Source organism: Zonotrichia leucophrys, chromosome 3 (genome assembly GCF_028769735.1).
Source record: "Zonotrichia leucophrys gambelii isolate GWCS_2022_RI chromosome 3, RI_Zleu_2.0, whole genome shotgun sequence".
In the NCBI taxonomy this organism is placed as follows: Eukaryota; Metazoa; Chordata; class Aves; order Passeriformes; family Passerellidae; genus Zonotrichia; species Zonotrichia leucophrys.
In genome coordinates this window covers 79233923-79249487 of record NC_088172.1, presented here as the reverse complement: position 1 = coordinate 79249487, position 15565 = coordinate 79233923, and the positions used below count along the sequence as shown (strand labels likewise).

Below are 15565 nucleotides of genomic sequence, written 5' to 3'. Positions count from 1 at the left end.
CTAACTGCATGCTAAAAGAGTTTTAACTTCCTGTGTTGGTGTTTTGAAGTTATTTCTGCTTTCTATGATGAATGTCCACACATTTGGAAGAGACATGGTTACTGTTTCTTTCTTCTGAATCAGGGCAAGAGCCTGACACTGGCAGGGAAAAGGCCTGTCAAATGCTGTAGCTTTGAAGTGGTGCCATTTACTCTGGTTGTGAAACTGGGAAGCCCTGTCAACAATTAACATGCTCTAGCTAATTGACAAGCCTGTTTACAAAGCTAGAGTGGATACTCAAAATGGCACAAGAGTATGACAAGGAACGATCACCTCCTTGCTACTGCAGAATTTCTGCCTGTGCTTATCGTTCCTCCAGTTCATGAGAATAACAGCTCTCTTCCCACAGCTGCTGACTTCCAAATGGAAAAATGAGCCAAGCAGAAACTGCTCTGACGATGTTCTCACAGTTTTTCTGAAATTCAAGTGACCATGTTTAAAACCTAACAAATCAATGAAGGGCGTTTCTGAGGGTGTGACTATAGGTTAATAATCTGGTAATGTGGCTGTTCCCAAGGAAACAAAAATTTAATTTTCTGTCTCATTTCAAACATGGACTTGAATTACATTTCTGCCTCTATGTTTAATGAATGAATCATTGCAATATTTGTGAGATTTAATTAAGATGGGGAGTTTACATGGAAAAAGGGAAACTGCTGCAGCAGCCCTAATAAACTGGTGTTTACTGTGGAAGGTATAAATCCAGCATTTGTTAGTGTCACTGCAATGCCTGGCCTCAGTCTTAGTTATCTATGTTGCAAAAACCACCAAAACTCTATAGTAGGAATGGTAAGGCATTGGTTCACTGCCAAAGACCAAAGGAAGCCTTGCAGAGAGAAGCTCTGCAGAAGGGCATGCTCCCTGTGGCTGTTAGCTAAAACATGAGGCAAAAATCCACTTTCTCCCTTGCTAGAGAGAACTCTGATTTACAAGAGGGGCAATGCTCCTAGGTACTTGTCTTGCCACAGTATGGTATACCCTGGCAGTAGGACTGCTGACTTTAAATGCTGGGGCTCTAAATGTCCTAAATAACTTTTTCACACTAACTCCTCTCCCACACTCCCAACAAACAAATAAACAAAGGCATTAATATTCCATAGTGTTCTTGATTCTGAATTTCTGTTCCATCTAATCCTTTGCTGGGCTTGCTAGAGAAAGCACAGTCAGACAAAAGAAGTCCCTTCTGATCCTTCCTACTGCCCTGAACACTAGGAACAGGACTGTAAGGTTTCTAAGAAACAAAATTCTACGGAGGGCTTTAAATATCACCTCTGTGTATGATCCAAAATAGAAGATTTAAGTGCATCAAACAGCCTTAATCTAGTATAGCTTTGTATAACCTGGATGACTCTACAGCAGTCACACCTGCTCATTTCTCTACAAATAGTAGTCTTTGATCTGCAAGTATGTTTGAACCATAAGCCTTTTGGTTTTTTCCTGAAGTGAAAACTTTTTGAATGGTAATCATCTGTATATTCTCATGGAGAAGCACATTTCTATCAGTACTAACACATTTTTCAAAATATTTACATTCACATATAGTTATCTTCATACGTAAATTTTGCTCTAACAGCAACACTAACTAACTTGGAATAGTTTTAAACATTCAGAAAGTTTGCCTCAACAACCTTCATGAAATACAAATACAGTTTCTGAATATAACTGTTAAAATACAGGCAACAATTTAATATTGCAGATAACAGAATTTTTCTTCCTTAGGAAGACTATGATCGTCTGAGACCTTTATCTTACCCTATGACCGATGTCTTCCTTATCTGCTTCTCAGTGGTAAACCCTGCTTCATTTCAAAATGTGAAGGAAGAGTGGGTACCGGAGTTGAAGGAATATGCACCTAATGTTCCCTTTTTACTAGTAGGAACACAGGTATATTTGGTTCTGTTCTACTTTTATTTAAGCAAATAGGATCATTGTATGATGCCTTTTCTCTGGGCTGGAAGTTGAGGCCCAACAGGACCTGAGCAGCACCTCCTTCTGCCTTTGGAGGAACAACCCTTACAGGTGGCAGAAAAACACAGATACGTGCTGTTCTCCAATGAGCTATCCCCATTTGTTAAAAAAACTTATGTCCATTGTAAACATGGTGGCAAGATGGGCTGCATGTCTCCCATGTGACTTTCTAAAAAGTCACGGGACTTATTGAATAAAATTGTCTGCTCATGCCCATGTTACTGGAATTTCTTGGGTTTACAACTATTAGTCACATGCAATATTTGCTGAAGCAAAGGAAAAGGGGAGAAACGAGACAATTTCCTCTTGCTTCTCATGGGTAGTGGACTGGGCTTCATTTATGAAGTGACCCACATGTTGGTGTTACCTATGGGTTAATCTTTCTGCCACTGCATTTGGTGTTCTAAGATGATCACATCTAATTGAAGTGCTGAATTACAGAATAAATGTTTCTTCCTTCTAGATTGAAGGTTCACAACTTAAATTGAGGGCTCTTGAATCAGGAAGGGTCCACAATCTGAATCATGCCATGACTCCATTTTTATAGTGTTAATATTCCATTGAATGATTCTCCTTTAAAAAGAGGGTATCATTGCCTGCTGACTTTTGTTTAGAGAAAGTATTCCAGCATGACTTCAATCTTTCTTGCTAGATTGATCTCCGTGATGACCCAAAAACTCTGGCAAGACTGAATGATATGAAAGAGAAGCCCGTATCTGTGGAGCAAGGACAGAAGTTAGCAAAAGAGGTAAACTGGATACTCCTAAATGAAACCAAGTAAAAAAGAACAAAACAACAAAACACCCCTATTTCTACTTGACTTAGTCTTCCTTTACCACTTTTTGCATATCTTTTAGCAGTCCACATATGAAATCTTGTGACTGCTTACCAGTTAACAACACTTACTTACATTAATGAGTAGACCTATGTAATTATACTTTCTTGTCAGTAACAGTTCTAATTTTCAGTGTAGACACTTGTAAAAGCTATACAAACTATGTAAATATTACTCAAAGATAATTAAAATCCATAGACTGGTGGAGGTTGGAAGGGACCTCTCCTGCTCAAGCAAAATGTTGGAAGCATCTTTTAGACACTATTTGAGAATGTTATACTACCACTGTAACTACTGTGTGGATAATGCTTATCAGGACACTTACAGAGCATTTATTTTTGAAACACAAATGAGTAATGTAATAATTTTTTGCTCTTTAATTATCAACCATATCTTAGGCATCCACTGCCAATCTATAGAACTTACTTCTTTCCCACAGAAACCAATCAACTTAAATACCTTCCAGATCTTTGGACAAAAGATAAATATTTATTTTCTCCTACAGGGGGGTGCACATTCAGATAACTTTTTTTAGATTGCAGCCAAACATTGTAATGTTGCTATAGGGGGAGAAAAAAAAAGCAGAAGTGCTCAGATGGAATTGAACAGCTGAGACATACTGCTATTGAATTGACTTATTTTCTTGACAGATAGGAGCCTACTGTTACGTGGAGTGTTCAGCTTTAACACAGAAAGGACTGAAGACTGTTTTTGATGAAGCTATTATAGCCATTCTAACTCCAAAGAAACACACAGTGAAGAAGAGAATAGGCTCAAGATGCATAAACTGCTGTTTGATCACGTGAGAGACATTTGACAATGGCCAGGCTTACTGTGAAATTCTACTGATTTTAAATACAATGCATTAAGTACATAGTGAATTTGTTCCAGGTTTGAAAGTTAAACCTACGTTTCTGCCTTCTACAACCAGTGAAATCCAGAGGAATAAAATCAAACTCAACGAACTTGTAATAAGAAGCCACCACATCTGTTACAAATATTTTATTCAGACTGGAAGGTACAATCTCTCAGGGTTACACAGTCTAGAGGAAGCAAAAACTGCACCATGCTGAAATGGCATCTATGTGATTTTACTGAGTGGAGATGCTTGGCCTGAAATACTCTAACTGAATTTGGACAGTTTTCTGCTTTGACTATATATATATATCTTAAAAATCCCCAACTTTTGCACAGCCTGTATGGAATCTGCACAAAGAAATACCTTGTCTCTTTTTGCTCCAGTTATCTGCTTTTGTATGTAAGCTGCTTCCGGTTCCAGTGTATCCACAGAGGTGCAATAATCAGACCAGCCATATAGCCAAAGGTAGCTCCGAGGGAACAGGAGATGGGCCATACCTGAGGGGAGAACACAAGGCAAAAGCAGACCATGAGGAAAAGGTCTGTGGTTTTTGTACTTCATGAGCACAAAGTCTAGGTACTGAGAGACAGTAGTCTTATTCTACTTTAAAGCTTGATGTGCTTTCCTAAAAATGCCAAAAGTGTAACAATCATCTTCATGAACACTAAATGCTGTTGTACAGTTTTTAATTAATATGCATTAAGATGTAAGCAGGCTTCTGGCTATTGCAGACTTTAGTTTGATAGTCCAAAAGCTATGTGGAAAAAACCACCCCTTAGAAGTATTTATATCCCCAGAAGCATTCAGCTGACCTGACTTCCTACTCTGCTGTACACATTTGGGTACCTACGGATTTCTCAGCAACTTCTCCTTTCAATCTCTCATGGTGTTTTGAAACTTTCAGGTGTGTATAAAGGAATTAGTATTCAAATAAGGCCAGAGACTGAGATAGATAGAGGTTTGTTGGCTTTTTTTTCTTGAAAAGTATATGAAAGGATAAATTTCCCTCTGGCTAGCAGTAGGGAAGGAACACAAATTTGGAAGCTGATCGAACATCTTGCAGATCATCAAACTTGTAGTAAGCCAGTTATGTCAAAGAGAGCTTTAATTATATGCTCTATTTTCAACTATAAGAAAAGGAAGCCAACTCAATAGGTCTGACTCACTTTACCAAACCATCTTGTACTGACCCAGAGTAGTAATAGAATTCTTCCCTGCTCTTTTTTTTTTTAATAATTGGTATTGATTTGCAGGGAGGAATGGCCAAACCAAGACTTAACCAGTTTGTTATCAGATGTAGCTTATAGTACCAGTCCACTACAGACTGCATTTGATGAAAGTCTCAATTAGGGCAGTAATGAATTTATTTATTTTCGAATAAACGGAATTCTCAGGCCTCTTTAAAATTCTCCTTTGCTTTTCTGTTTTTTTTTTTTTTTGCAAGGACAGGTTTGTAGTTCCTGCTCTACAGAGCATATTCCTAAAGCAAGTATGGACTGGACTCTCCTATTCTTTTGTTTTTTGAAATTAAGGGGGATATTTCCCCCTTCCCATTGTACTTGAGACTGAGAAATGCACTAGACAATACAAGAAATATCCCAATCTCCAGCCTTCTTTTCTACTTCACTTTGACTTGCAATTCATGAATATCAAATGAACTTACTCTTAATGGTACTGGTTCCTCCTTTCATTCATTTTCCTAGCTCTGATTCTTCTCTTTACTTCATTATCACTTAAAAGAATATATTTATTCACATCCTTTGATCATGGGAATTTTAACTACAAAAAAGAATAATGTATTTTGTCCTCTGCTCTTTCATCTTCAATCTCCTCAGTTGTTTCATCTTCACATTCCTTAGCATTTACAGCTTTTATTTGTTATTTGGAGGTCTTAAGGAGTGTAGCAAAGATGATTACTAAACAAGGTGCCTTAGGTACTCTTTATTGACCTTGTTTCATTCTTTCACTTTCATACATTCTGTCTCTGCTGCTTTTGTTGCTGAGTATTTCAGCAGTTGCCTCTCAAGCCAAAGATTTGCTTGTTTTCATTCATTTACTGTGTATAGTAGATCATCTATAAAAAGCCTTGAGAGGCTTTGGCGTGGTAAGTACTTACATGCATTTGAAACTCACATAAGTTTGTGGCCTTGGCTAAACTTACACTTCAGGTGGATCTTTTCAACTTTTAAACAAAATGTAATTATTTCTAGCATTTTGCATATTACACTTGTCCAAAGGACAAAACAATAAAAAAGTCTCTGAAACCCTTCTGCTCACTCAGTACTGTTCAGATGGAACACAAGTCATACTTTTTTATCCACTGATGAAGTCAAATACCACTCCAATATCCACAAAACTATGGACAAAGGCTTCTTAACTCGGTGGTGCTTTTACATCAGATTTGCTGAGTGATCAATGATCAATCCTTCATCAAATTTTTACCTACATTAGGTGAATTTGTAGTTGCCTATTTGCTTTCCAGAACTATAAGTAGATGACGGACTCTGAATTGATCATATTCCCCTAATTAGAGAGCAAATATCCCTGATGACCCAATGACCCTGTATATTGTGCTATTTTGTGTATAGTGGGTGATTATGGTATGATTAAATACATATCTGATGATTGTTGTAGCCTCTTTCACCTGACTAAACTGCAACTTGGGACATGTTTTTTCAATAGCTGTGTAACTTTTAATACCAATTATGCCTCTGTCTGTCTTCTAAAACATTCAATTTTTGCTTTGGTTTTTAAAAGTCAGTGTTACCTTACAAAGTTTCAAGCTCTCTCTCTTAACAGTTGAATCTCTGACCTCGGAACACTCACAAATGGCAGGTGGAAAAGATAGGGAACAAAGGGAAGAAAACATAAAACATGCCATCTCCCCATCTATGAATAAGACAGAAAGAGACACCACCTCATCCCTTCTAGTGGCATGGAACAGAGGGGTACTAGGCCAGGCACTTATTCTTACAGTGCTGCTTGGACAGCCCAAAGTAGTTCTGAGGGCAGTTTGGCCTTTTGAAAACTCCCTAAGCACAGCAGTTAAAAGCCTGGACTTAAGAGTGTTGCTGTCCTTCTGCCATTTTCTCTAACCCTCAAGACCTGGCAAAACCCCCTAACAAACAGGTAATAATAATAAAGGTACCACTTTTGCACCTTTTGTTCTTAACTGATGGCTTTTAGGCTACATATAGCCTGAGGCACCCATGGGTATATCTAAAGCAGCAAGTTATCAAAGACAGATTAAGATATGGCTCTTAAGCACAGCAGCTGCACTAAAATAACACCACTTTCACATGATTTTGGCTGTCTACAAAAATGGGTTGTTTCTTTCTGTGGAAGTGGGTTGCTTTATTTTGTATTAGCTGCTGGCCTCATTTTTCTGAGACCCAATCACTTTCTTCTGGACCTTTTTAAATGACTTTGACTTACTCCATTGGCCTGCTTTTGCCCCCTCTTTCATATTATCTCAAACTTGTCCTAAAATCCTTGACTTGGTATGAACTGCCTGTAAGTGATAAAAATCTAAGCAGCAAATATCTGTCTGCCTGTTCCTAGAGATTCCATTCTGCTTGCTTAAAATATGAGACTTGTAATACACCCCTCTCATCCCCTGAGAACTTCCCAGCTCAGTTCCTCCTACATCATGCTCCCTTCTGCCTTGAGGAAGCTGACATATCCTGCCCCAGTACTGCTGTCATGTCTGGGCTGGGTCAGCAGCAGGGGAATAAGATGTTAGGCCACATGGCCTAGCTACACTTCTGCTGAGGGGAAAAAAGGCTGATAAGGAGAGAAAAGTGTGGGGAGTGCAGGAGATAGAATAGAACATTTTTCATGAAACTGTCATGAAATGCCTTATCTGTCTCAGCAGCTGGAAAGCATCAGCTACCTACCATTTTCACAGCCTAACACAAGAAGAATCAGTTTTTTACATATCAAATGCATGGTGAAAAGGGCAATTTTAACAACCTGTAGATGATTACTAGGAACCTGAACAGCAGCTTGGCAAAAACAAATCTTACCTAGAACAAAAAATGCATTTTAATGGGCAGAGCATGAGGCAGTGTTTAATGCAAAGCAATTCTGACTTCTGCTATTCGTTTAAATTCCCTTTTTGCCTTTTCATCAGGCAGCAGTGTTAGGACTTCACAGGAATTTCTTCAAGCTAGCTTAATAAACCTGCAGAACTGCAAGGTTTTTAGTGTATATTAGAACTCATTTTAAGAACAATGACTCAAAATAGGAATTGCCAACCTTTCAGGACACAAATGAGCTAGTTTTCCTCAGTGCTCTTTAGAACAGCTAAGATTCTATGATGTGAGAATGCTTAGCACACTGCATGGAAAGCAGAGCATGTTGCAGGACCCCAGCAAGGTAGCCAGCTCTGCTGGACTGTGCATGCAGCTGGCTAAACCAGAATTCTGACTGCACGGCAGTTTTGTCATCCATTACGAGTCTTGCATCCCATGCAAGGGAATTACATAGACATTGATAAGGACACAAGGGCCAGAAGCTTATAGACCACAGGAGCAACACAAAGTTTTTAAAGATATTATGAAGTAAGCAGCTGCCTGCTGGAACTTTGGTTATACAAATGCAAATACAGTGGGGCAATCTACTGTACTTACTCTTCAGTAAACTTAAGAGTGTTTTTCTCATATCCCTAAACACAATTTTTTGTATGCTTACTGTTTCAAAAAACTAATTTCTGACTGTCAATTAGAAGGCTATGTAATAATTTTTGTTTCATTTTAAAACTGAATAAATGAGCACAATTATTTTCCCTTCCTGTTTCTAACATGCCTTAAATTCCTGATTGTTTAGTCTGTACTGTCTCAAAAACTTCAGTACATGCCTTTAATCTATTTTGGTTGCATGCACATGTTAACTACAAGTGTCTTATCACATTGTACAGAATGTGTGTGTTGACAAGCACACACCAAGAAGAAAGTGTGAGGCTTTTTTCAGGCTGGCATTTGTAACTAGAAGTTGATTTCATGGATTTGTGCTCTAAAGTTATAGCAAGCATAACAGCCTTTGATCTCACCATTAAGGTTTACATTGAGAAAACACATTATTAAATAAACAATGATAACCACACTAAAGTGGAACAAGCTTCTACCTCTGTTTAAAACAACTCCAATTGTGCATTATCCCTTGTTCTCATATTAAGCAACTTCTCTTATAAAAAAACTTTCATAGTAGGAAGTAAATGCAAAAAGGAATACAAGAAGGAAACTCTCTGAGTTGTGTTAAGAAGAACCAAAGTAGAGTGAAAGTTTAAAGTCCCATTTCAGCTTACTTGAGTAAGCACCAAGAACTGTATGCAAGATTCTCAGGATTATTTTTCAGGGTACAAATGTCTGAGAGCTATCTAAGGCTAATATTTACAGTCATATTGGCTAAATTACATGGCAGTCAGTCAACTCAGGTGAGCTATATCAGCACTACCTATTATGCTTGCAGTATCCACTATGAAGTAGGAATATAGCAATTTTACTTCTACCTAATGATAACACTGTAAGCAGAATATTGTTTCAAAGTCACCTTTTACCACTTGTAACAGGCACTACAGATCAAAATTATGCTACCAAAAAACCCTGGATGTATGGGAGGGCACGCACACAACAAACACAGAGACTGATATAAAAGTGTGTTATCAAAACATGCAATAAACTGAGGAGCTAAATAAAGTGAGCTAAATCCAGTTGTTGTCAGTGGCAAATGCTGTACCTGAAATAATAGTTCCACCACATATAAAGTGTGCTGATCTTTAACTATACCACATTGTTCTGCAACTAGTTTCCTCAAGCTGAGTAGAGAAAGGATGTGCCTAGGAACTTCTACATCATCCCCTCCTGTTTCAGTGGTGGTGTGTTTTGAGGTTCCACTTCTCAGTGACACATGAAGCCAATATCCTGATCACATGTGGTTATTAAAAGCATTCCATCAACTTGAAACAGGCAATCTGGAAAAACTAAACAACTGTAAAAACAGAAGTTATTTTCTATTTCTTTGTAGAACTGTCCTGGCTAACTGTAACCCTTACATACCCATTGAGCTTCAGCAGCCTAGAGGCATCTTGAGATGGATGTACAACTCTAAATCATCTAGAACAGCCTTACGTAAATCATCACAATTAAGTATTGCAAACTGCTTTAAAAATTCTGAAAAATAGGATAACAATCTCAAAACACTGGCAAAATTAGTCTACCAGTCTAACTGAAACATGCCTGGCAGAACAAGTCCTGTTAAGTTTGTTGTTTTGTTCTTAATACAGAAATGTAACTACTGTAGTGCCTAAACTGCATTTCTGTAAGGCATTTATCTTTACCTTTGTCTGAGATAAGCTGAATTCTAGACCTACAAGCAGGAATAACAACAGACTAGGCATCCCTGACCAACTGTTTTGCATAGTTACAAAATTTTTCTTAAAGCTAGCAGAGGAGTAACATATATGGCATGCTTAAAAAATGCTTTAAAAACAACAAAATAATGAAAAAAACCCAAATCATAGGACACGCAAACTGACTTTCAACAATATATTTTATAGTTCTAACAGAAATGCTTTATATTTTTTTCATCTCCATTCTCAAACATTATTCAGAAAATTAATGTTAGTTTATTTCTGAAACAATATTCTGTTCCTGTTAAGTAATATTTACTTAGCATAGAAGTTGTTGTATGCTTAAAAAATGCAATTAACATTATTATTTTTAAGGGTAGAGAGGCACACTAATCTGAATATCCCCTGTATGCAATATTTTTCAAACATAAACATGGAAAATAAAGTGAAATTTTCTGAGACATCTGTATTTATCTCAGTTTTGTTGCATGTCACAAGATGCACCTATAAAGAAGCAACATGTTTCCTTTGCTTTGTAAATAACTAAGGATGAATTTGGGCTTTAGTCATTAGCAGATCAATTGGAATTCTTCTTATGAAATTCATCATCAGGTTTACTCCCCAGAACCCTGAAGTACTTGGAAGTAAAAACAAATTCTAGTGAAAGATAAAGGACGCTGACATCTGATTTTCTGACCAGGTAAGACCCAGGTAATAGTACAGAAGTACAACTTCTACTGATACATCTCAACCACAATGTAAAGCAATGACTACCAGGTAATTTTCCAGTTCTTCTATGAAGTTTGCAGGAAAATATGATAGACTCAAAACAGACTGCCAAGGGCAGGGAAACAGTAGCAAAAAATGAAACCAGTGTTGCTTTTTCTTTGAAGGACCCAAAGCAGAAGAACTGTGGTAGGTGTGAGCGTGGCAATTCAGGTAAGTATCTCACAGAATAGTGCAGACAGCTTTATTTAATACTCTGCTGGGATTCCAGCATTCTCCAACTGCCTCCAACCTCTTGTTTGCTTTAGGTGAGTCACTACAGACCACTTCCATTTGAAGACCTTTCTATCAACAAACCAGACTTCACAGAAGCAGCTTTACATTCCCCCATTTGTGAATGATTTTTCAATTGAAAAGTTGACTGCAGACACCAGATTTGATTAAGTGCTAAATTCCAATTAAGTGGAAAAATATGCCAATTCAAGAGACAGTGAATTTTTCTGTATAGCTTGTTTCATATTATGTTGCTGTAACAAAGCTAAGTCAATAGCATTTTTTATCCCACATTTCTGTACCAGCTGGATATTTTGTGGTTTTGACAACTTTTGACTTTCCAGGGCTGCCAACAGAGCCAAAGGGCAAAAACAAAACCCTTCTGGTTTGCTTTATCAAGTGATATTTCTCAATTATTTCTGATCCATCCAGTTCTTGTAGTACCAACCTCCATTTTTCTGTGACAATCTGCCAATAATGAATTGTCTGAAGTTACAGGTAGCAATGCAGCTGTGTTTCTATTGCATGTTGTTACACCACAAATACTAACAACAATCAATACAAACATCAGAACCAGATTTTGCAATAAGCAGGCCTAAAGGCCTTAACATTGCTCTCTAAAATAATAATAACACTTTAGTCTTCCCCAACGAAAAAGATTTAAACCACATTTTCTGCTTTAAAGCAGAACCACTTCCACTACAGATCAAAAAACCAATTGTTTACAGCACAAAGGCTAAAATACAAAAAGGAAAACAATCACTAATGAAACCTCTTTTTATCTCAGAAGCTGGTCTTGAGTTCAAAGACTAAGCTGCTCCCTTTGAGTCCATTTTTGGACAGGAAAAGGGTAAATCCAAAACTGTAATCCTCAAGCTCTCTGTTTTTAGGCTAATACGAGAAGCAGCTGATGTCAGAAGCGCAACAGCTTAATACTTTCCTCATGCAGATGTCTAGGAGTAATTTGGTTTTGACTGGGTTCTGATTACTTTTAAGTCACAATAAGGTCTACATTTCTTTCAGACCTTGCTTGGGACTTAATCTGTAGGTGCTCCCCTGAACATTCCAGCTGAAGTTCTGTGGAGTTCTATGCAAAACATTAGTCCTTGTATTTGGGGGAGATTAAAAAATATTATTATTATTAATCCTGCAGCTGCATTATGTGCAGGTATTTTTATGTTCAGTAAGTGGTTAGGTCACTCAGGGGCAATCAGCACTAAAAATCATCTTCACAAAGTAAATAGTTATCTGCAAAAACAGCAGACTCTTTTATGAGCATCTTTCCTCTTTCCCCTGTAAGAGATTGAAGACAACACAGAAAGCACTTTTCCTCTTTTATTGTTATAGTGAAAGAATTCACTATGAGTTTCTGTAATCACCTGACATCAGGTAGCAAAAGGAATACTCTTGCAAAAAGGGGCTTTGTGCCAGTGCCCAGTGAACTTCTGAAGAACACAAAAGTCTCCTGGTTCTGAAGATTTCTGAGACAGCTATGCAGCCACTACATGCAATACCTGGGTTGCCGAACCCATACTGTTCAGCAGGAAGAGAAAGACAAAAGACATCAGCTGTTGCATGAATTTGTGTTTCCCCAGAACCTGATTTACAATATATCTCTTGCCTGAGCTGGGCAAGCTGGGAAGCAGTGTTTTCTGGGCAAATACTGAAAATACCTAGGCAGGACCCTGCCCCCACTTCTATGGTTTAGTGACCAATATTTAAGAGATCACCTTCACAAAAATATTAGATTTTTAATAGGTCACTGAAAACTTCTGAGAGTTGTGAGCAGGATCCTTGACAAGCTATTTTAAAGAGGTTGATTTCTGCCTTGAAGAGCTGTTACAATTTTGGTGCTTCACTGTGTTGCTCTGCTGAAACAACTGGACTTGAAAAAACTACATTACATTTTAACAAGAACTTTTTTCATCTCCCCTAATACAGCAGATCTCAAAAACTCAGCCTTTAAAGCTGCAGTTTCAGACTGCTGGAGTGGCAGCCTGCAGGACTGATAAGCAAACACTCTACGGCTGCTCTTGAACTGCCCACATCATTAAAGATCAAGCAGGTCAGACTCAAAGTGGAACAAAAAATTTCTTCCCCCATCCCACTATTCAAAACTCTATAATGTGTAAGATGGAGAAGTGAGGATGGGAAAAATGAGGGGAAGGGAAAGAACAGCAGCAAATGCTCTAGATCTAGGCAAAAGATCTTTGATGTCGAACTTGAGTCATAAAGTCTCCCCTGCTAACTTTGGTATCAGGAGTATGTCAGAAATGAGGGTGGAGAGGGTGAAGAAAAAAGGAAATTGCAGACATACAGGGAGCACTGGGGAGTATTCACACCCAGAAACAGCCAGTGACAAGTCTGAGTATCTGAAGTTTCTGCAGATGCTTTGCTGTTCTGAGGAGTCATTCAGTATCATTTCAGATATTTAAGTGTAGATTATAGAGCTAAATTTTCAGTCACGTTTGTCTTTTATTAACTTGGAAGACTTTTCAAACAGCAAAAGTTTTCAGACCATTATCAAACTTGTGTCTCCCACTATTGGAACATGTGGGAATGGACCAAAAGCTAAAAACTAACTCTACCTAAAGTATCTGTCTTCAGCTATTAGTGTCTTTGTTTTGTTACTCAGAGCCCCTTGACCTAAGTTTTCCTCATATCATTGGTGCATAAAAGGTGGAGATTTTATACACAGCACATTAGCAAAGTCTGAGATTTTTGGGAATAAAACAACACCTGCCAGATGAGACATGCTATTTTAAAATCCCATCTGATTAAGGAAAAAGTAAGCGCCTCTCATCAGCACAGGGAAGTGAGAAAGACTTGGAAGGAGATTGCATTTCAGTGAATTCCTTGATTTTTGGGTTACATTCATGTCTGTCAACAATTAATTAATGTCAACACATACATATGCCAGATTGGTGGTTAAATATCTAGCAAGAATAAACCAAGTGTTTTCAGGGAAGAAAATATTTTGCTTTAAATATTAACTTACTCCTTCATTATTTTTGAAATACAAATTGTACTGTCTAACTACATTACTGCAATGAAAGACTAATGGCATAAAGGCTGTGAGCTACTCACAGAAGATAAACTTTAAGTGCAGCTGCAAGCCACAGCATCCCTACAATATCACAGTGGAAAGTGTGCTGCCTGTTACACTGATTTCTGGAAGAAACCTCTGAAACCATCTGCTGAAGAACAGGCCTGGTAGACACTACTCAGCCAAGAGTGAATGAGTTTGGTAACCAGACAAAGTTAGGAAACACTGAGCACATGTAGGAAGAAGCTGTTACTAGTGCCATCATTTTATGGCAATTGCAGACTTCAGTTATGTTTAATTGAATCACTTCTCCATGCCAAAAAACATAGTAAGAAATTAGCATAAACATTGGAATTCATAAAGATAGAATTGCAATGCCAGCTTCACATTTCTTCTTCTTCAACTAAAAAGCTAATGTTTGCCTTCCTTTGAAATCACAAGTGTTTAGTACAGTGCTTTGGCTACACCATTTCCACAAACTGATCTAAATCCATTTAAAATACCTTCTGTTAAGTGCTTTTATGGAACACAGGGGGGAGCTAAAACCAGGAAAGCATTTCTTTCTCTACCTGTGAACAATAAAAGCTACTAGACTGAAGGCAAACTTGAAGCCATCTTCATCATCTCCTATTTCTCCTCCAGCTCGTCTAGCTTCTTCTTATCCAAATCATTAGAGCTCTATTCCATTATAAAATTTGCATGCAACAGACACTCACAAGCATGTAATAAAGAACCTATTTAACTGGAAGCAAAAATAATGCATTTTACTTCCTTACACCCTAAGCACAGATGTTTCCAAAGAGCTGTTAAAAGTTTGGCATAACTCTGTAGGAGCAGCTTATGACCAAGTACAATACACCTGAACAGCTTGAGAGCAATTTTGTGTAGTGTGCCTCTCCAGAAAATTAATATTTTGTACCTTTATGGTAAGGGTGCAGATACCAACCTGCCAAGGCCGATCCCAGTCAAGAGGAATGGGAAATGCTCCAAACCAAGCTCCAAGTATACTGCACACAGAAGTAATCTGTAGACTGCTTTCCCATATGGACATAGCTCTGTAAAAAGTGTGTTAGAAGTTTTCAACAATAGCAGAAGTTACCATGGCAGAGAGTTAGATCAGATTTCTCCCCAAATTTTTGAGGCTACAAACGGACACAAAAATTCACATATTTGATAAATAGCATGAAGGTTTCTCCTAAAACATACAAACTGGAAGTAAAAATCTAAGTTGCATAATTTATCTATAATTACAATCTTTTAATACCACACTTTCAGGATTTGTTTTTCCTTGAGATGTTTACTGCAAAAGCTAATTTATGTTACTTTGAAACACTGCTAGACTGAACAAATAAATCTATCTCAATAGCTGTGTGCATTGCAGGGAGAGGCTGACATGGAAGTGTACTGTGGGACTGTACAGAAAAGCACAAGCACAGTCACAAAGGACTCTGTGGTGTAGGCATATTTGAT

General features: G+C 37.8%; 2 protein-coding genes across 7 annotated transcripts in view; one reads left to right on the top strand and one right to left on the bottom strand.

Moving 5' to 3' along the window:
- Positions 1-3728, top strand: part of RHOQ (ras homolog family member Q) — a 17230-nt gene extending 13502 nt beyond the window's left edge. Inside the window, exons 3-5 of one of the 3 annotated variants that reach the window (XM_064708950.1) lie at positions 1826-1923; positions 2660-2755; positions 3493-3728. In XM_064708950.1, coding sequence (XP_064565020.1) covers positions 1826-1923; positions 2660-2755; positions 3493-3648 — 350 coding nt within the window. In that variant the 3' untranslated portion in view covers positions 3649-3728. Of the gene's footprint in view, positions 1-1758; positions 1924-2659; positions 2756-3492 lie in introns of all 3 variants that reach the window. The other 2 variants (XM_064708951.1, XM_064708949.1) reach the window with 2 other exon arrangements.
- PIGF (phosphatidylinositol glycan anchor biosynthesis class F) overlaps positions 1696-15565 on the bottom strand; it is a 21033-nt gene continuing 7163 nt past the window's right edge. For 3 of the 4 annotated variants that reach the window (XM_064708946.1, XM_064708948.1, XM_064708945.1), the window contains 2 exons: positions 15042-15150; positions 3830-4198 (listed from right to left, as the gene is read on the bottom strand). In XM_064708946.1, coding sequence (XP_064565016.1) covers positions 4085-4198; positions 15042-15150 — 223 coding nt within the window. In that variant the 3' untranslated portion in view covers positions 3830-4084. Of the gene's footprint in view, positions 2724-3829; positions 4199-15041; positions 15151-15565 lie in introns of those variants that run through there. The other variant, XM_064708947.1, reaches the window with a different exon arrangement.